The sequence below is a fragment of the Podarcis tiliguerta genome (genome assembly GCF_965153285.1).
Source record: "Podarcis tiliguerta genome assembly, chromosome: 2".
Lineage (NCBI taxonomy): Eukaryota > Metazoa > Chordata > Lepidosauria > Squamata > Lacertidae > Podarcis > Podarcis tiliguerta.
Window position 1 is genome coordinate 12,058,756 of NC_139535.1, and position 21,730 is coordinate 12,080,485.

The window sequence follows — 21,730 nt, forward strand, 5'->3', positions numbered from 1 at the left end:
TGATGTTGGGAAAGATGGAGGGCACAAGACAGGAGAGCCTGGCGTGCTCTGGTCCAGGGGGTCACGAAGAGTCGGACACCACTAAACGACTAAACAAAACAAATGCATCTGGAATGTTGGTGAGGTGTAAAAGGAGGGGAATTTGCAGGGGGTGGCAGGTTTTGTTGACCTTTCCATTCCGCCTTAAGGAACAGACATGGGATTGTTACATGTCACATGTCTGTTTACATTCCAGCACAGTATGCTGGGAACTTCCGTTGTGTGTATAGCTTTTGCTTTTGTTTCTCTCTGAGACGACATGAGAGAGACGACATGTTTCTCTGTCCTGATTTATGATTAATAAATCTGTAGTTGTAGTATGCTTCCACAAGCCTCACGCCTACACTGCCGCTGCCTACTGATCAAATGCTCATGCGCCATGATCCCTGCCACCTCTCCCTCTCAGGAAACAGCAGTGGTCTGCAATGCTGAGAAGCTGGGAGATCAAGGCAGAACAGCTGCACTTCCTCACCAACCCCCTTAAAAAATGGGGGGGGTTCACATCTGGGTTTGGAGCAATGTGCACGTTCGCGCACATTTCCGACACGCATAAAATGGTTGCAGCCACCCATCTACCAGGTTACCCACCACAAGCTATTGGAGAAAGTGAGGAGGTGGCAAACCAGAAACAAATTCCTCTAAAAAGAGGGGGCACCCGGACTTGAACCAGGGACCTCTTGATCTGCAGTCAAATGCTCTACCGCTGAGCTATACCCCCAGCACATAGGTATGTCTGCCCAGCAAGCCTTCTTATGGATACCAGTTTTGCCACATAGTTCTCTACCCTGTACTTTCGACAAATGGTTTAAACACCCTACCTACAGGCAACTCACTCCACATCAAGCTTTCTACTGAGGAATAACCTCCCGCAAATCTCTGTCTTGCAAAGTGCTCTAGAGCAGAGTCAGCTCACACGGAGGTCGCAGCTTTAGGCCCAAAAACAATCCCCTGCAAAATGATTATTACATATGAGAACACTACCTGCACTTCTTATAGTGGCACATGGCAGGAGAAGATCAGTAAAGGTGGACATAGATAGATAGATAGATATAGATAGATGATATAGATAACTACCACTGATCTTTTTTCGTAGTATATAATAAAACTGTAAGGATGTCACCACGCTGCAATTTGAATGGTCACCAACAGGTGGCCCCATGAACTGCAGTGTGAAAAGAGGACAGGAAGCTGGCAGCTGAGGGAGGCAGGCAATAGTAAGCACTGTCTCAAATTCCTCCTGTCGCTGATGGGGAGGAGAGGAACGAAGCGGAGATAGTAATTCTCCCCTTCGCCCTCCTGCCCTGCTGCTGTTGGAAGCAAGAGAAAAAAGCCTGCCATTTAATACACAGGCTTCTTTCTTTCAGCCATGGGGGGAATGAGCATGAGACGCCACTTCCCTACACTGTGCCACTGCCTACTGATCAAATGCTCATGTGCCATGCAATGCGCCAAGATCCCTGCAACCTCTCCCTCTCACGAAACAGCAGTGGTCTGCCATCCTGGGAAGCTGGGAGATCAAGGCAGAACAGCTACACTTCCTCACCAGCCCCCTTAAAAAATGGGGGGGGGTCACATCCGGGTTTGGAGCAATGTGCACGGTCGCGCACATTTCGGACGTGCATAAAATGGTTGCAGCCTCTATTTCCTTACACCCGTCTACCAGGTTACCCGCCACAAACTATTGGAGAAAGTGAGGAGGTGGCAAACCAGAAACAAATTCCTCTAAAAAGAGGGGGCACCCGGACTTGAACCAGGGACCTCTTGATCTGCAGTCAAATGCTCTACCGCTGAGCTATACCCCCAGCACATAGGCATGTCTGCCCAGGAAGGCCACTTATGGATACGGGTTTTGCCACATAGTTCTCTACCCTGTACTTTCGACTAATGGTTTTAAACACCCTACCTACAAGCAACTCAATCCACATCAAGCTTTCTACTGAGGAATAACCTCCCGCAAATCTCTGTCTTGAAAAGTGCCCTAGAGCAGTCAGCTCACACGGAGGTCACAGCTTTAGGCCCAACAACAATCCTCCGCAAAATGATTATTACATATGAAAACACTACCTGCACTTCTTCTAGTGGCACATGGCAGGAGAAGATCACTAAAGGTGGACGTATAGATAGATAGATAGATAGATAGATATAACTACCACTGATCTTTTTTCGTAGTATATAATAAAATTGTAAGGATGTCACCACACTGCAATTGGAATGGTCACCAACAGGTGGCCCCATGAACTGCAGTGTGAGAAGAGGACAGGAAGCCGGCAGCTGAGGGAGGCAGGCAATAGTAAGCAGTGTCTCAAATTTCTCCTGTCACTGATGGGGTGGAGAGGAACGAAGCGGAGATAGTAATTCTCCCCTTCGTCCTCCTGCCCAGCTGCTGTTGGAAGCAAGAGAAAAAAGCCTGCCATTTAATACACAGGCTTCTTTCTTTCAGCCGTAGGGGGAATGAGCATGAGACGCCACTTCCCTACACTGTGCAACTGCCTACTGATCAAATGCTCATGCGCCATGCAATGCGCCAAGATCCCTGCCACCTCTCCCTCTCATGAAACAGCAGTGGTCTGCCATGCTGGGAAGCTGGGAGATCAAGGCAGAACAGCTGCACTTTCTCACCAGCCCCTTTAAAAAATCAGAGTTTGGAGCAATGTGCATGGTCATGCACATTTCAGACGCGCATAAAATGGTTGCAGCCTCTATTTCCTTAAACCCATCTACCAGGTTACCCACCACAAGTTATTGGAGAAAGGAGGATGGTGGCAAACCAGAAACAAATTCCTCTAAAAAGAGGGGACACCCGGACTTGAACCAGGGACCTCTTGATCTGCAGTCAAATGCTCTACCGCTGAGCTATACCCCCGGCACATAGGCATGTTCGCTTAGCATGCCTTCTTATGGATACTGGTTTTGCCACATAGTTTTTACCATGTACTTATGACTAATGATTTAAAATACTCTGCCTACAGGAAACTCTGGCCGCATCATTTTTTTTCTTCTGCAGAATAACCTGCTGCTAATTTCTGGGTTCTTGAGCGGAATCAGCTCACATAGTGCACTAGCTATTTTCTTTGGGTTTTCGATTTGATATCCCGCCTTTCACTCCCTTTAAGGAGTCTCAAAGCGGCTCACATTCTCCTTTCCCTTCCTCCCCCACAACAAACGCTCTGTGAGGTGAGTGGGGCTGAGAGACTTCAGAGAAGTGTGACTGGCCCAAGGTCACCCAGCAGCTGCATGTGGAGGAGCGGAGACGCGAACCCGGTTCACCAGATTACGAGTCTACCGCTCTTAACCACTACACCACACTGGGTCTGAGAAAAACAGCTTAAACATCCTATATCTGCACATGGCAAAGGAAGATTAATAAAGGTGAGGAAACCATCCTTCCAGCCTCACTCATCTTTTGTCTTGGTATGTAATAAAAATGTAAGGATGTCGTCACATTGCAGGTTGTAAACTTGCTGACAGGTGGCCACACAAACTGCAGTGTGACAACAGAACAGTATGCTGGCAGCTCAGGAGTGAGGAGCAGAGAACATGGTGACAGAGGGAATCTGATGCACCGGCCACCATGCAATGCGCTGAGCTCTGCGCACCTTCCCCTTTCGGTAAGCAGCGGGAGCCTGCGACTTTGGGAAGGCAGGAGAACAGCAGAGCCCCAACTGCCACTAAAAAGAGGGGGCACCTGGACTTGAACCAGGGACCTCTTGATCTGCAGTCAAATGCTCTACCGCTGAGCTATACCCCCGGCACATAGACATGTTTGCCCAGCAAGCCTTCTTATGGATACGGGTTTTGCCACATTATTCTCTACTGTGTACTTACGACTAATGGTTTTAATTGCTCCACCTATAGCCCACTTTTGCCACATCATCATTTTTTTTTCCTGCTGAGCAACCACCTGCTGCAAATCTCTGCATTGCAAAAGGTTATTGAGCACATAGTCAACTCGTGTAGAGTCCTGGCCTAACCATCATCCGCTTGCAGACTGAGAGGACACCTGTGAAAACTACCTACACTTCCTAGTGTTGCACAAGGCAGGGGAAGATGAGTAAAGTTGGGGAAATCACCTTTCTACCATCACTGATCTTCCTATTCTACATCAAATTTCATTAAAAGTATCTCCCATGTTACCCACCACAAGTTATTGGAGGAAGCAGGATGGTGGCAAACCAGAAACAAATTCCTCTAAAAAGAGGGGGCACCCGGACTTGAACCAGGGACCTCTTGATCTGCAGTCAAATGCTCTACCGCTGAGCTATACCCCCGGTACATAGGCATGTCTGCCCAGGAAGCTTTCTTATGGATACTGGTTTTGCCACATAGTTCTCCTACTGTGTACTTATGACTAACCACTGCAAACATTATACCTAGCAGGCAACGCTTCCACATCCACCTGTGCAAAGGGTTTCTGGAGCAGTCTGCTGGCCTCCAGATGTTTAGAATGTCCAACTCTCATCAGTCCAAACAGCTGGAGGACACAGCTAGTCTATGTGTTCGGAACCTTGAGGCTGGACTACTGTAATGTGCTCTATGTGGGGCTGCCCTTGGGCCCGGCTCAAAAGCTCTGGCTGGTGCAGAATATGGTGGCTGAGTTGCTGATCCTTCCTACATCTGACCAACAACATGTGACAGCGCTGTTAAAGCATCTGCACTGTCTGCTCATCTAATACTGAGCCAGGTTCAAGGTCCTTGGATTAATTTACAAAGCCCTGAACAACATACAGTGAAAGTTCAGGTTGCGAACGTGATCTGTGGGGGATGCACGTTTGCAACCCGCAGCATTCACAACCTGCAGCTGCACGTCCGTGCATGCGCAGGTTGTGATTCAGTGCTTCTGCGCATGCGCAAAGCACAATTTAGCACTTCTGCGCATGCGTGACCACCGAAACCCGGAAGTAACTTGTTCCCGTACTTCTGGGTTCCTGCGGTCTGTAACCCAAAAAAACGCAACCTGGAGCATCTGTAACCCGAGGTATGACTGTACGTCCTGGTAAAGGACCCCTGGACGGTTAAGTCCAGTCAAAGGCAACTATGGGGTTGCGAGCTCATCTTGCTTTCAGGCCGAGAGAGCCGGCGTTTGTCCACAGACACTTTTCCAGGTCATGTGGCCAGCATGACTAAACCGCTACTGGCACACGGAGGACTGTGACGAGTGTCAGAGTGCACCGAAATGCCGTTTACCTTCCTGCCGCAGCGGTACCTATTTATCTACCTGCACAGGAATGCTTTCAAACTGCTAGGTTGGCAGGAGCTGCGACAGAGCAACGGGAGCTCACCCCGTTGCAGGGATTCGAACCGCCAACCTTCTGATCGGCAAGCCCAAGAGGCCCAGTGGTTTAGACCACGGTGCCACTCGCATCCCTATTATCTATATGTAGGGTGTTATAACACCCAGATAGGATTTATTCCTCTTTTCCCCCAAAGAGAGGGTAAGAAAAGCTTGACCTGCAGTCAAATTCTTTACCACTGAGCTACCTCCTTCAACAGACAGGGAACTGAGTTATCTCTAAGAACTCTTGGGATTTGCCCAATCATATGTTTCTAGAAATAAGTGTTATCCACCATGAGCTTTTGAGGTCATGGAAGAAGAAAGATGTAGACGTAATTATATTCTGGAAACGTGGGAGATTACAAGGGGTAAAAAAAATATGGATGTACCGTGCTATATTAGAAGCAAAAAAACTTGTTTTGATGAATTGGAAGAGCCGCAAAAAGATTCCATTGAGCACATCGATTCATAATATGGACAGATTAGCTACATACGAACGAATTGCATGTCAACACAAATTAAGAATGGATAAATATGAAGAAATCTGGAATGAATATTTAAGCGATAAGGCGGATAGTGGTGGAAAGTAGGGGGAGGAGAGAGAGGTGGGGAAATATTGTTAAAAAGATGTAGTCATAGGTATATCAGTGTATTCAAATCTGAATTGTCAAATTTGTTATTAGTGTTATTATGGTTTTTGTTGTATGTGTCTTTTGCGGTTGTTGTTTGTATTGAAAAAATGATTAAATAAATTTAAAAAGGAAGAAAGATAAATGCAGATAAAAGATAAAAGATGGGAAGCACCTGAGCTTGAATCAGGTACCTCTTAGTCCGTTATTGCTATTACTATTATTATTATTATTATTATTATTAATTACCTGCCCTTCACCCTAGGGTCCCGGAGTGGGTTACAACACTAAGACACAGTGTTAAAAACAGCTTTAGACACCTCAAAATCACAAAATTAAGATGGTTCCCAGAAATATACACCTCAAGTGTATATCTGGCCCTCCATACATGGAACTGTAGGTAATGTGGTCTTCCATCGGAGACTGTCCAATTGGACCCAAATTCAGTCGCAGAGGCCATAATGGGTGTTGCCCATTCAGAGCACACTGCACTGCTCCTCTGTCTAGTATGCTGGTTCCCAGACTGATTCTGAGCTTTGAATGGTTTCCTAGGACCCTGGTTCCACTTGTCATCTGATACATGAACTTCTCAGTTGTGGCTCCCGGAATGTGCAATGGAAATGTCTGCACAGGCACCCATGGGAATTTTTGTTCTTGGTGTTGTGGGGGTGGGGTACAAAGTAAAACCCTTAAAAGGGGGAGCAGGCTAATTTCTTAGCAACAATGAGAAGTACAGGGGAAGGGCTGCAGCTCAGAAGGAGTGTGTTTGCCTTGCAAACAAGAGGTTCCAGGTTCAATTCCTGGCATTGCTAGGTAGAGCTGCTATTGTCCCGCTTTATCACTACCCGAAGGAGTCTCAAAGCGGCTAACATTCTCCTTTCCCTTCCTCCCCCACAACAAACACTCTGTGAGGTGAGTGGGGCTGAGAGACTTCAGAGAAGTGTGACTGGCCCAAGGTCACCCAGCAGCTGCACGTGGAGGAGCGGGGAAGCGAACCCGGTTCACCAGATTACGAGTCCACCGCTCTTAACCACTACACCACATTGACTCTCATTGTGGCACCTCTCCCTGGCATTGCTAGGTAGAGCTGCTATTGTCTGTAGACAATACAGAGCTAGATGGACCATAATAATAATATTATAATAATGTTTTTTTATTTATACCCCACCTATCAGGCTGGGTTTCCCAGTGGTCTGACTCAGTATAAGAAGAGTGAAGAAGAGTTTTGGATTTGATATCCCGCCTTTCACTCCCTTTAAGGAGTCTCAAAGCGGCTAACAATCTCCTTTCCCTTCCTCCCCCACAACAAACACTCTGTGAGGTGAGTGGGGCTGAGAGACTTCAGAGAAGTGTGACTGGCCCAAGGTCACCCAGCAGCTGCATGTGGAGGAGCGGAGATGTGAACCCGGTTCACCAGATTACGAGACTACCGCTCTTAACCACTACACCACACTGGCTCTCCTAAGGCACTTCCTATATCTCTAATTGTGTCTGAGCATTTTGTCCCACATTCTGGGTTCTACAAATTCTGGATATATATTTTTTTAAATGAAAGCTGGGAATGTGGGGATTATGTTTCATCTGGGCAGGGGCAACTGCCCCCCCTTGCCGTCCCAGGGGGCACCCATGTAAATATCTGCCTCCCTCCCAACTTCACTGAAGGCTGTAAATATTTATCAATAGTATAAAGGTAAAGGTACCCCTGCCCGTACGGGCCAGTCTTGACAGACTCTAGGGTTGTGCGCCCATCTCACTCAAAGAGGCCAAGGGCCAGCGCTGTCCGAAGACACTTCTGGGTCACGTGGCCAGCGTGACATCGCTGCTCTGGCGAGCCAGAGCTGCACACGGAAACGCCGTTTACCTTCCCGCTAGTAAGCGGTCCCTATATATCTACTTGCACCCGAGAGTGCTTTCGAACTGCTAGGTTGGCAGGCGCTGGGAACGAACAACGGGAGCGCACCCCGCCGCGGGGATTCGAACCGCCAACCTTTCGATCGGCAAGCCCTAGGCACTGAGGCTTTAACCCACATCGCCACCCGCGTCCCATCAATAGTATACAAGCACATATTTATTGGGTAGCCAGCTTCTGCTTTAACCTGCTGGTGATCTTTAACATTTGTTTGCTTTTGCGCTGTGTTTTGATCTTATTTTGTTGAAAGCTGCCTTGTGGACATTTTGCCAAGAAAGTAGGGTAGAAATAGAGAAAGTAATATTGAAAGATGTGAGATCGCTTTCCTGATACTTTCCAAATATGTTCCTAGTTAGGAGGTTACTCCCGAATTTTATTTTTGTTGTTGTTGTTTAGTCGTGTCCGACTCTTGGTGACCCCATGGACCACAGCACGCCAGGCACTCCTGTCTTCCACGGCCTCCCGCAGTTTGGTCAAACTCATGTTTGTGGCTTTGAGAACATATCCAACCATCTCGTCCTCCGTCGTCCCCTTCTCCTTGTGCCCTCTATCTTTCCCAGCATCAGGGTCTTTTCCAGGGAGTCTTCTCTTCTCATGAGGTGGCCAAAGTATTGGAGCCTCAGCTTCATGATCTGTCCTTCCAGTGAGCACTCAGGGCTGATTTCCTTAAGAAACGATGCGTTTGATCTTCTTGCAGTCCATGGGACTCTCAAGAATCTCCTCCAGCACCATAATTCAAAAGCATCAATTCTCTGGCGATCAGCCTTCTTTATGGTCCAGCTCTCACTTCCATACATCACTACTGGGAAAACCATGGCTTTAACTATATGGACCTTTGTTGGCAAGGTGATGTCTCTGCCTTTTAAGATGCTGTCTAGGTTTGCTATCGCCTTTCTCCCAAGGAGCAGGCGCCTTTTAATTTATTTTATTTACTATGAACCTTTAAGGAAAGGGAAGGTGAGAAATCAAACAAAATCCCTCCTAAAAATAAAAAGAGGGGGCACCCGGACTTGAACCAGGGACCTCTTGATCTGCAGTCAAATGCTCTACCGCTGAGCTATACCCCCAGCACACAGATGTGCCTGACCTGAAGCTTAGTTATGGATACTGGTTTTGCCACATTGTTCTCTGCCAGATATTTATGAGTAATTGCTTTTGAATATTCCATCTGCAGGGAATCTTCCCAGAGCAGCTTTTCTGGTAGGCAACAAACCCCTTGCATTGCAAAAGGGTTTGGGAGCATATTCCAGACAGCAGACTCCGTTGACACAGAGCGTGGACCACACACACCTATGTTTGTTTGCCTTCTATCTGCAAGTGGAGAACACACCCAAAACTTCCTGTAGCCACAGATTATGGGCAATTATTAGTACAGTGGTACCTCGGGTTAAGTACTTAATTCGTTCCGGAGGTCCGTTCTTAACCTGAAACTATTCTTAACCTGAGCTACCACTTTAGCTAATGGGGCCTCCCGCTGCCACTGCGCCACCGCCGCGCGATTTCTGTTCTCATCCTGAAGCAAAGTTCTTAACCTGAGGTACTATTTCTGGGTCAGCGGAGTCTGTAACCTGAAGCGTCTGTAACCTGAAGCGCCTGTAACCTGAGGTACCACTGTAGTAGTAGTAGTAGTAGTAATAATAATAATAATAATAATAATAATAATAGCCAGCCCTTCAGGGCTATGTGCCTTGACATGTGGGGACACTGAATTGCTGCTCCAGTTCCGACAGCAAAATATACAGCCATACCTCGTGTTGCGCCGCTTCATGTTGCGTCTTTTTGCGTTACGTCCCGCAGCAACCCAGAAGTAACGGAACGGTTTACTTCTGGGTTTCGCCGCTCTCACATGTGCAAAGGCACTAAATCATGCTTTGTGCCTGCGCAAGCGCTTTGAGTTGCAAGCATTTCACATTACGGACAGGCCTCCGGAATGGTTCCAGTCCGTAACACAAGTTACCAATGTATTGGTATCGCTCAGATGTTCTGTTCAATGACAAAAATTACCTGCCAAAGTATTTCAAGATTTTACCTACAAGAGGAGGCTTTGGGGATTGGAAGAACCAAAAATGTAAAAGGTGTTTTCTCCCACCATGCACACACACACTGGACTTAAACAAGGAATATGGGGCCTGTCCTGGCCCTTATTGCAATATTTTCCAAAGGAAAAACAATTATACATTTTAACTAACCTGAAACACTGGGGCTAGGGAAGGATTAAAAATGAGAATTCCTCCAAAAAGAGGGGGCACCCGGACTTGAACCAGGGACCTCTTGATCTGCAGTCAAATGCTCTACCGCTGAGCTATACCCCCAGTACAATTGTTCCTTCCCAAGAAGCCATCATAAGGATACAGGTTTGGTCACCCGGTCCACTTTGATCTGCTGCCAGCAACAGGTTTATTAACTGCAGGAATAGCTGTGGTTAATTGCCACCCACCCACTTTGTAATTATACTTTGTTTTACATCATGCTTAACTAGTTCGGTGTCCGGGTGAGCTCATTTCTAAACACCGTGACTCAGCCTGAAGCAGTTGTGTGACAACCCGGATTCAAGCCAGGGATGTGTTCACACGGGCAGCTTAAATAAGAGCTGCTGCTGCAGGATTAACACGGCGTGGCGAACCTGTGTCAGAACTACCACTCCCACAACACCTGACCACTGGCCATGCTGTCTTGGGCTGATGAGAGTTGAGAGTAAAACTCTGGAGGGCCAAAGGTTCCCCCTGAATGAACAGAACCCATCTGGCTACGTTTCCCCAGTCACCCTAAAAAGCCCTGGGTCCAGTATATCTGAAGGAGCGTCTCCACCCCCATCGTTCTGCCCGGACACCGGGGTCCAGCGCCGAGGGCCTTCTGGCGGTTCCCTCGCTGCGAGAAGCCAAGTTACAGGGAAGCAGGCAGAGGGCCTTCTCGGTAGTGGCACCCGCCCTGTGGAACACCCTCCCACCAAATGTCAAAGAGAACAACAACTACCAGACTTCTAGAAGACATCTGAAGGCAGCCCTGTTTAGGGAAGCTTTTAATGTTTGATGCATTAATGTATTTTAATATTTTGCTGGAAACCGCCCAGAGTGGCTGGGAAAGCCCAGCCAGATGGGCAGGGTATAAATTATTATTATTATTGTTATTGTTACTACTGCTACTACTCTGGGCAGCTTCCAACAAAGTATTAAAAATACAATAAAACATCAGACGTTAAAAACTTCCCTTAAAAGGGCTGCTTTCAGACGTCTTCTAAAAGTCAGATAGGTGTTTATTTCATTGACACCTGATGGGAGGGCGTTCCATAGGGCGGGTGCCACCACCAAGAAGGCCCTCTGCCTGGTTCCCTGCAACCTCACTTCTCGCAGGGAGGGAACTGCCAGAAGGCCCTTGGAGCTGGACCTCAGAAGTGGGTTGCACAGGGAACATAACCTGAGCAGCCTAAAGGCAAGGCAACTTCCCCAATGACTGTCAAAATTCCCCACCCGTCTTTAGTATCCTTCCATCCCCCACCCCTGCCCCCTTCCTTACCTCAATTGTCCTTTCCAGTCATTAAAATCCTGCTTGGGCAGCACGACAGCGGGGCTGGAGTGAACAGCCAGGGGTAGGCGACTTTCCAGGTACGCAGACTGAACCCACCAGTCTGTGATCTGGAATGAATGGGATCCAGTTAGGACAAGGGAATACAACATTTCTCTCTGCCCTGATGTGTCACCCCCCCCACCAGGGCTTTTTTCTAGGAAGTAGTAACAGGAACTCAGTTCCGGCACCTCTCAAATGGGCACCATTGAGGGAGGTGTTCGTGGTGAGTTTTCAGAACCACCGAGCCTCTTCCGTTTGCCAATCAGAAGGTCGGTGGTTCGAATCCGCTCAATGGTGGTGAGCTCCCATTCCTCTGTCCCAGCTCCTGCCAACCTAGCAGTTCAAAAGCACACCAGTGCAAGTAGATAAATAGGTACCACTGTGGCGGGAAGGTAAACGGCATGCATAGGTGGCAGATTACAAAGGTCTGCTCCTGGGCCATGCCCTGTCTGTCCTAACGGAGCAGCTACAGTACCAACTTTAAAACAGCCATGCCTTTCCCCAAATCATCATGGGACCCGTAATTTGTTATTTAGGGTCCCGAGAGCTGTTAGGAGACCCTGATTCCCCTCCCAGAGCTACAACCCCCTGCGTTCCCAGTGACTGTGAAACCACTCTGGAAACTGTGTTGTTGTTGTTGTTTAAATTTGTGTACTGGCCTATACCTGTAGATCTCGAGGCAGTTCGCAACATAAAATTACAAAATACAGTGGTACCTTGGGCTACATGCGCTTCAGGTTACACACTCCACTAACCCAGAAATACTGCTTCAGTTTAAGAACTTTGCTTCAGAATAAGAACAGAAATTGTGCTCCAGCGGCGCGGCAGCAGTGGGAGGCCCCATTAGCTAAAGTGGTGCTTCAGGTTAAGAACAGTTTCAGGTTAAGAACGGACCTCCGGAACGAATTAAATACTTAACCTGAGGTACCAGGTATACAGAGGAACCTTGGTTTTCGAACATAATCCCTTCCGGAAGAGTATTTGACTTCCGAAACGTCCGAAAACCCGTTGAGAAAATTGAAAAACATGCAGCGGAAGCCGTTCGACTTCTGAGGCGCCTTCGAAAATGGAAGCAATTACTCTCGAAAACCAAAGGCCCGGTTAAAAAGGAACAGTTTCCCCCGGCACCTAAAGGTGTATAACAGGCACCCCCAAACTCTGCCCTCCAAATGTTTTGGGACTACAATTCCCATCATCCCTGAGCACTGGTCCTGTGAGCTAGGGATGATGGGAGTTGTGGTCCCAAAACATCTGGAGGGCCGAGTTTGGAGGTGCCTGGTGTATAATGAAGCTGCAGCTCTGTGAGGGGCTTAGCACCTCTCAGTTCCCAGAATCCCTTGGGGAGGAAGCCATGGCTGTTTAACATGGTAGCATAGCTCTTTCAATTATGCCATGAATTTTCCCTGAGAGCTCTGCTAGGAAGCCCCACTGCCACCGGCAGCTTCTTCCTGCTTTGTGGGGTCTCTCCGCAGAGCCCGGGGTCCCTATTCCTTACCCAGTTCTCCATGCGGTCCACCCGGCGCTGCAGCCGTGCTTGGAGCCTCTCGCCCTCTCCGCCTGGCACCCCGAACTCAGCCAGCAGCTGCTGCGTCTGCTCCAGCTCCTCTGGGCTCACCAGCGGCTCCAGGGAGCGCAGGTACCGGGCTGTGGTCTCCGCCAGCGAGGGCAGGGGCTGGCGAGGGAGCGGGAAGGACGAGGCATGCCTGCAGTGGAGCGTCTGGAAGGGAAGAACGGGCAGAAGAACGGGGTGCTTTCGAACTGCTAGGTTGGCAGGCGCTGGGACCGAACAGCGGGAGCGCACCCCGCCGCGGGGATTCGAACCGCCGACCTTTCGATCGGCAAGCCCTAGGCACTGAGGCTTTAACCCACAGCGCCACCCGCGTCCCTTTGTGAGGTAGGTTAAGAGGCTGCAATTGACTCCAAGGTCACCCGGTGAGTTTCATGACTGAGTGGGGATTTGAACCCTGATCTCACAGGTTACCTAGTCTGACACTTTAACCACTACGCTACACTGGCTTCCTAGAGTCCTTCTGCTATGGGACAGCTATATAAATTAAATATAAAGCTGGGAAATGTAAAATGTCACATAGAGAAGGATCTGAATTTTTTAAATTGATGCTTGAATATGATTTTTTTCCCCTGGGTTGCTTTATTTCATAGAATCCTAGAGTTGGAAGAGACCACAAGGGCCATCGAGTCCAACCCCCTGCCAAGCAGGAAACACCATCAGAGCACTCCTGACATATGGTTGTCAAGCCTCTGCTTAAAGACCTCCAAAGAAGGAGACTCCACCACACTCCTTGGCAGCAAATTCCACTGTCGAACAGCTCTTACTGTCAGCAAGTTCTTCCTAATGTTTAGGTGGAATCTTCTTTCTTGTAGTTTGGATCCATTGCTCCGTGTCCGCTTCTCTGGAGCAGCAGAAAACAACCTTTCTCCCTCCTCTATGTGACATCCTTTTATATATTTGAACATGGCTATCCTATCACCCCTTAACCTCCTCTTCTCCAGGCTAAACATGCCCAGCTCCCTTAGCCGTTCCTCATAAGGCATCGTTTCCAGGCCTTTGACCATTTTGGCTGCCCTCCTCTGGACACGTTCCAGTTTGTCAGTGTCCTTCTTCAACTGTGGTGCCCAGAACTGGACACAGTACTCCAGGTGAGGTCTGACCAGAGCAGAATACAGTGGCACTATTACTTCCCTTTGATGCGTTGTAAACCGCACTGAATTTTTTTCTTTAAAATAGAAGGCGCTACAGAAGCGAAAAATAGTAACAGCAGCAAGAATAAGAAATTTCACTGTTAAAAAAAAGGCACCTAGACATTACAGCGCGGTGACCGGAACCTAGGTTTAAGGTACCATTTGGCTATTAGCTTCTGTATCTGAGTTTCTAACGCTCCACTCAACAAATATCTTCAATGGCTGCTGAGATTTCCCCAAGTGTAGAGCCGCCTTTGTGTGCTGCCGACCCAAAAGGACAAACCAGGTACAAAGCCCTGCCTCTTGCCTGACCTTCAAGAACGCATGGCTCTGCCCTCAGCATCTATGCACAGCACAAACAACAATGAGTTCTATGCAGAGGAAGCTCATTTAAATTAATGGTCCTACGACCACTAATTTCAATGGGTCTACTCTGAGTTGAAGGGACGCGGGTGGCGCTGTGGGTTAAAGCCTCAGCGCCTAGGGCTTGCCGATCGAAAGCTCGGCGGTTCGAATCCCCGCGGCGGGGTGTGCTCCCGTTGTTCGGTCCCAGCGCCTGCCAACCTAGCAGTTCGAAAGCACTCCTGGGTGCAAGTAGATAAATAGGGACCGCTTACTAGCGGGAAGGTAAACGGCGTTCCGTGTGCGGCTCTGGCTCGCCAGAGAAGCAATGTCACGCTGGCCACGTGACCCGGAAGCGTCTCCGGACAGCGCTGGTCCTCGGCCTATAGAGTGAGATGGGCGCACAACCCTAGAGTCTGTCAAGACTGGCCCGTATGGGCAGGGGTACCTTTACCTTTACCTTTACCTTGTGTGCTGCCGACCCAAAAGGACAAAACAGGTACAAAGCCCTGCCTCTTGCCTGACCTTCAAGAACGCATGGCTCTGCCCTCAGCATCTATGCACAGCACAAACAACAATGAGTTCTATGCAGAGGAAGCCCATTTAAATTAATGGTCCTACGACCACTAATTTCAATGGGTCTACTCTGAGTTTAACCAAGGCCCCCTCTGCATTATACAGCGGTATCATACCGCTTTAAATAGTCATGGCTCCCACCGCCCCTCAAATAATCCTGGGAACTGTAGTTTTGTTAAGGGCACTCAAAGGTGTCAGGATGCCTTCAAGAGAGCTACAATTCCCAGAGTTCCCTGGGAAGAGGGGTTGCTTGTTAAACCTCTGTGAGTTCCACCCTTTTCAGTGCTACAATTCCCAGCACCCTTAACAAACCACAGTTTCCAGGAATCTTTACGGGGGGGGGTTAAATGTAGACTGTAGATAAAAATAAAGGAGATGGATGTGGGCACACATTCTTAGAAGTCTGGTTATAGTGAGGAGTAAGAGTACAATGAGGGACGCGGGTGGCGCTCTGGGTTAAACCACAGAGGCTAGGACTTGCCAATCAGAAGGTCGGCGGTTCGAATCCCCGTGACGGGGTGAGCTCCCATTGCTCGGTCCCTGCTCCTGCCAACCTAGCAGTTCGAAAGCACGTCAAAGTGCAAGTAGATAAATAGGTACCGCTCCGGTGGGAAGGTAAACGGCGTTTCCATGCGCTGCTCTGGTTCGCTTAGTCATGCTGGCCACATGACCCGGAAGCTGTACGCCGGCTCCCTCAGCCAATAAAGCGAGATGAGCGCCGCAACCCCAGAGTCGACCACGACTGGACCTAATGGTCAGGGGGTCCCTTTACCTTTAAGAGCTCATTGCCTCTGATTGCCAGCTGCTTGGGAACGGAGGTGGGAAAACACTGTTGTCCTCATGTCCTGCCTGAAGTCATTCTATGGCAGTAGCATCGTCTGTCTGGCCACTGTGGCAACAGGATGTTGGGACTAGATCAGGGGCTGAGAAATTTTGCCACTCAGAGAGGGCAAATTCCAGGAGTCACTTTTCAGAGGCAAAAATGTGGCTGTTTACATTTACAGTTGTGCAGTTGGGTACATCCCAGTTACACAAAGGCCAGATGTTTCTGCATGTCGCAAAACTCTTCACCCAGACAAGCAAAACACGGAAGGAAGTAGGGCCAGTGAGAAGGCACAGCTTGGCCATGAGACCCGAGGGCCCGAAAACGAAGCTTGGAGAACTGCATTTAGCAACCATGCCTGCGGTTCCCCATTCCTGAACTAGACAGGCCTAGCAGGAATCTTTGGGTGTGTACAAATCACATTTTTAAAGCACCCCCCCAAAAATCTTAGGAACCATCATTTTTAGAAAAGGGGTCTGGGAATTGTAGTACCGTGGCTGGTAAACTGCATTTCCCAGGATCCTAGGGGGCGCTGGTGGAATGTGCTTTAAATGCAAGGTGCATGCGCCACCTTCCAACACATGAAGCCAATGGAGGAGCGGGCGGAACTGGAAAAAGAGGCGGTACCATCTTCAGAGGGGCAGGACCGCAAATGGCTTTGCTTTTGTGTTTTTTAAATAAGAGTTTTGCGGTTTTGCTCTGTCTGGCGCGGCCCCACCCGTTTGTATCCTAAGCGCCTCTCTCCACCCACTGCAGGGTTTATCCGGGCCTCTCCACTCTCACGGGATCATTTGAAGGCTAAACTCGTGGCAACTTTCCCCTTCGCCTTCTGTGCAAGAGCCGTCCACCTTCCTCCCCTTGCAGGCAGACGCTCGCCATATGGAAGCCCCGAGGGCGCGCACGCTTTGCAAAACAAACGGCGCTTCCCTCTACCGCCCACTATCAAATGTGGGAAGTTTTTTGGGGGTGGCTGGGTGCGAGGTTCTCCATTTCCCAACTCGATCCGATTCCGTGCATAGGCTTCCTCGTGAGGAGAGAGTCGTCCCACCCCACCCCACCCCCGCCGAGCTCCCCGGGATTTCCCACCCAAGTCTGCGCGCAAAGACTATCCCCGCGCGCCGCCCCTTCCCCATCTTGCAGACGCGGCTCCCTGCACGTCCGCACGCGGGCAACGTGTTTGCAAAACAACGGGCTCCGCCCACGCTCGTCGGGATCGCACGCATCTCTCTTTTTTAAAAAAGCGAGGCTTTCCACTCACCGCGGATCTCAGTCCCGGGGGCTTCGTGCGCCCCCAAGCCCGCCACATCAGCCTCCACCTGCCCATCGCCGGAGTCCCATGCGCCCTCCCGAACAGCTATGGGGTTCGCAGGGCTGCGGTAGGGGGCGGAGGGAGGGTTTAGGTGGGGGCGAGACAGGAGGGCTGGTTGACCCGGGTGCAAATATTTGTCATTTCCTGAAAAGGAGGGAGGGAGAGGATGGTTGGGAAATGGGGGTGGGGCTTTCTCCGCGTGCCCCCCCCCCCCCACCAAATGCATCCACGCGCTAAGGTCCTGGGATTTGCTGTGCATTTGATCTCGAGCCATAAAAACAACTGGCGTTTTTTGCTGCAAGGGGAAAATATGTTTCGGTCTACGAAGGAACGGAAAGTGTTGCAAATCTCTTCCAGCGGAGCGACGAAAGAATGTTGCAGGCGGGCCTTCAACATTGTAGCTGCAAGAGGATGCGAAATTGGCTTTGCAACCTTTTCCTGATACAAATCAGCGCGTCGCTGAATTAAGTTTCCAGGCTTGGGTTTATCTAGGTGCAGAATATTCAGGTTCGCCTAATTTTAATTGCACGCTGCCTTTCCGTAGTTCAAACCATGCTCAAGACGGCTTACAACATGGGAAAAAGTCAAATATGATTACAACATGGCAAAAGAAGTGATAATAAATAAAACATCAAAAAATATGCAACCGTGTTGTGCAATTCCCACATAAATAGTAAGACCTAAAATAAAGATACAAAAAATTAATGTCAAAAACAGCAACAGCCCCATCCCCAACAAAAAAACCCCAGCCCAAGAATCTTTTCAACAGCCTCAGCTTTTGCAGCTGGAGTCAGTCCAGGCCCCACCCTCACCATTGTGTGAACCGCCCTGACCTCTGGGTATAGGGCAGTATATAAATTAACTAAATAAAAACTGATCTCTCCTCCAGATCAAGCTGCTATATGAAGGCATAGCCACAAGGACCCATTGAAAAGCTCAGATCTTGCCCTTAAACTGATTTTGGAGAAGCTGAGTCAGAGGAACCTTTTTTATGTTTTATTTTGTTCCTGTGTCTGGCAGTATAAGGATATACTGCCTCAATTCTCCAGAGGCTGTACATGACTAAACTTTAAATCATCCTTAATTTTTCAGAGGCAAAATGTGGCTTGGTGGAATGGGACGAGGGGACGGGACAGCAGCTAAGGTTGTGTGTGTGTGTGTGTGTGTATACACAGTGGTACCTTGGTAGCCAAACGTCTTGGCTCCTGAACAAATCAGCTCCCGAATGCCACAAACCCGGAAGTGAGTGTTCCGGTTTGTGAATGTTTTTCAGAAGCTGAACGTCCGACATGGCTTCCGATTGGCTGCAGGAAGCTCCTGCAGCCAATCGGAAGCCGCACCTTGGTTTTCGAACCATTTCAGGATTCGAACGGACTCCCAGAATGGATTAAGTTTGAGAACCAAGGTACCACTGTATGTATATATATGGCAAGATCTGAGCTTTCCAACGGGTCCTTGTGGCCATGCCTCAAGCTGCTGCCCTGCAAATGCAAGTAGGAAAAACACATCTCTGCCTGCTTCTTGGGAGGAAAGCAATGACAAACCTAGACAGCATCTTAAAAAGCAGAGACATCACCTTGCCAACAAAGGTCCGTGTAGTTAAAGCCATGGTTTTCCCAGTAGTGATGTACAGAAGTGAGAGCTGGATGTATGGAAGTGATCGCCGAAAAATTGATGCTTTTGAATTATGGTGCTGGAGGAGACTCTTGAGAGTCCCATGGACTGCAAGAAGATCAAACCTCTCCATTCTTAAGGAAATCAGCCCTGAGTGCTCACTGGAAGGACAAATCCTGAAGCTGAGGCTCCAATACTTTGGCCACCTCATGAGAATAGCAGACCCCCTGGAAAATACCCTGATGTTGGGAAAGATGGAGGGCCCAAGGAGAAGGGGACGACAGAGGACGAGATGGTGGGACAGTGTTCTCGAAGCTATCAGCATGAGTTTGACCAAACTGCAGGAGGCAGTGGAAGACAGGAGTGCCTGGCATGCTCTGGTCCAGGGGGTCACAAAGAGTCGGACACGACTAAACAACAACAACAACAACAACAACAACTAATTACTTGTATGCAGAAGTTCCAGGTTCAATCTCCAGCTGGCGAGATTTGGAGAGAACCTTGCCTGAAACCCTGGAGAGATGCTGCCAGTCAGTGTGGACAAAGCTAAGGTACATGAACTGATGCTACTTCTGATGTTCCTTTTTTTAAAAAAGTACCATTAAAAAAGTTGAAGAGTTGCAATTCTGCTTGAGGCAGTGAAACGTGTTAGTAAATGTTCACAAGCAACAGAGAGGGATGATAAAAAAATCCATCTCGCCTGCAGTCTCGGAGAAGATCTAGGCCATACACCTTTATAAGAGACAATGTGGTTAGAACAATTACAGGGCAATGCTACACATGCCTGTTCAGAAGAAAATTCCATGTTAAGTGTTCATAACAATATTGCAGTCTCCAGATGCCAGCCCTTCATGCATTTACATGGCAGCAAGCCCAGTTTGAAGCAATAAGAATCATATCCAAGTAAACATTCAGTCTGTAAGAGGGACCGCTGTCTGATGTTTTCTGTTCAAACTGTGGGCCAATCATGGACTGTTATTATGATGATTATTTTACTATTAGGCTGTCTATCATTATGGATTTAATTACGGTTTTCTCATTATAATAATAATAATAATAATAATAATAATAATTTATTATTTATACCCCGCCCATCTGGCTGGGTTTCCCCAGCCACTCTGGGCGGCTTCCAAAAGAATATTAAAATACTGTGATACATCAAACATTAAAAGCTTCCCTAAACAGGGCTGCCTTCAGATGTCTTCTAAAAGTCTGGTAGTTGTTATTCTCTTTGACATCTGGTGGGAGGGCGTTCCACAGGGAGGGCGCCACTACCGAGAAGGCCCTCTGCCTGGTTCCCTGTAACTTGGCTTCTCGCAGTGAGGGAACCGCCAGAAGGCTCTCGGTGTTGGACCTCAGTGTCCGGGTAGAGCGATGGGGGTGGAGACGCTCCTTCAGGTATACTGGACCGAGGCCGTTTAGGGCTTTAAAGCCCTAACATCATTGATGTTCTGTAATGTGTTTTTAATGCCGTACACTGCCCTGGAGTCTTTTGATAAGGGACGGTATATAAACTGAAAAATAAATAGTAACAACAACAATAATAACAACAGAGCTCACAAGCCAAGTCACTGCACCAGTCTGGGGGCTGAATGTGCCCCCCCAGGCCTATCTGACCCCTTACTGCCGTGCGGGTGGTGCTGTGGTCTAAACCACTGAGCCTCTTGGGCTTGCCAATCAGAAGGTCAGTGCTTCGAATCCCTGCAATGGTCATTGTTCTGTCCCACCTCCTGCCAACCCAGCAGTTTGAGAGCGCACCAGCGCAAGTAGATAAATAGGTACTGCTATGGCGGGAAGGTAAATGCCATTTCCGTGTGCTCTGGTTTCCGTCATGGTGTCCTGTTGCGCCAGAAGTGGTTTAGTCCTGCTGGCCACATGACCCGGAAAGCTGTCTGTGGACAAACACTGGCTCCCTCAGTCTGGAAGCCAGATGAGCACTGCAACCCCATAGTCGCCTTTGACTGGACTTAACCGTCCAAGGGTCCTTTACCTTTTTTACCTTTTTACCATAACTGTGTCCTTGCACTGTGATGATAATATCTCTTGCTTACCAAGATGGAGGATTGAGAGGGGTACATAGAAACCTCTGTATTTTTTCTTTTCTTGTCTTTTCTTTTTGCATGGCTACAGTGTAGTCCAGAGCTTTCCAAACTTTTCACGTTGGGGACACACGTTTTAGACATGTATCATTTCATAGTGCAGTCATTCCGTTTTACCAGTGTTATAAGAATTTTAAGGTCTTGGATATATAATAAATGTTTATAAATGTACCAAGCAAACACATACATAACTATATAAACCACATGTCTGGAGCAGCACAGGAAACCATTTTGACTCCCAAACTGACCAAATGTTTCTCTGCAAGGAGGGAGGGGGTGAGGGAACCTTCCCATTGTCTCAGGAATTAAGTGATTACCATCTCAAAGGAATGACCAAACTACCAGGAAAGGCAATCAGATAAGGCATTATCAGATAACCTGGCAGACAGGAGATAAACAAAGCACTCAGATTCCTGTTGTAGACCACCTTTTCTATGATGTAGGTATTATGTTTCTGGGGGTGGTCTTGAGCTCCAGGGCAGGGAATTTCAAAATGTCTATATAAGGGGAAGCACACCTTTGTTCTGGGTCCTCCTCCGTCCTCCTGCGTGTGGGGGAGCACCCTGTTGCAACAGTTAATAAAGATCAGGCTTACTAGCTGCTTTGCTTCTCAATATTCTCTGGTTGGCCTCTGTTATTTTCTCTTACCGATGGAGAACCTACAAAGGACTCTATAAGGGCTCTTGTGTACCCCATAAGGGAACAAGACCAGATTTTGTTTACAACAGCAGCAAAACAGTTTAAACTAACCCCTTTCCGGCCCCAGGAGGAGCATTCGTGTGACACGCTGCAGCTGACACACTTAATGTGTCACGACACACAGTTTGGAAAGCTCTGTTGTGATCTGTTGTACA

General features: G+C 48.5%; 1 protein-coding gene across 1 annotated transcript in view; it reads right to left on the reverse strand.

Moving 5' to 3' along the window:
- LOC310670336 (carnitine O-acetyltransferase-like) overlaps window positions 1-17,304 on the reverse strand; it is a 35,826-nt gene extending 18,522 nt beyond the window's left edge. The window contains exons 1-3 of the mRNA XM_083425530.1: window positions 17,113-17,304; window positions 12,909-13,130; window positions 11,363-11,481 (exon numbers count right to left, since the gene is read on the reverse strand). Of these exons, the coding sequence (XP_083281656.1) occupies window positions 11,363-11,481; window positions 12,909-13,130; window positions 17,113-17,178 (407 nt within the window). The 5' untranslated portion in view covers window positions 17,179-17,304. The remainder of the gene's footprint in view (window positions 1-11,362; window positions 11,482-12,908; window positions 13,131-17,112) is intronic.
- Window positions 17,305-21,730: the final 4,426 nt, after the last annotated feature.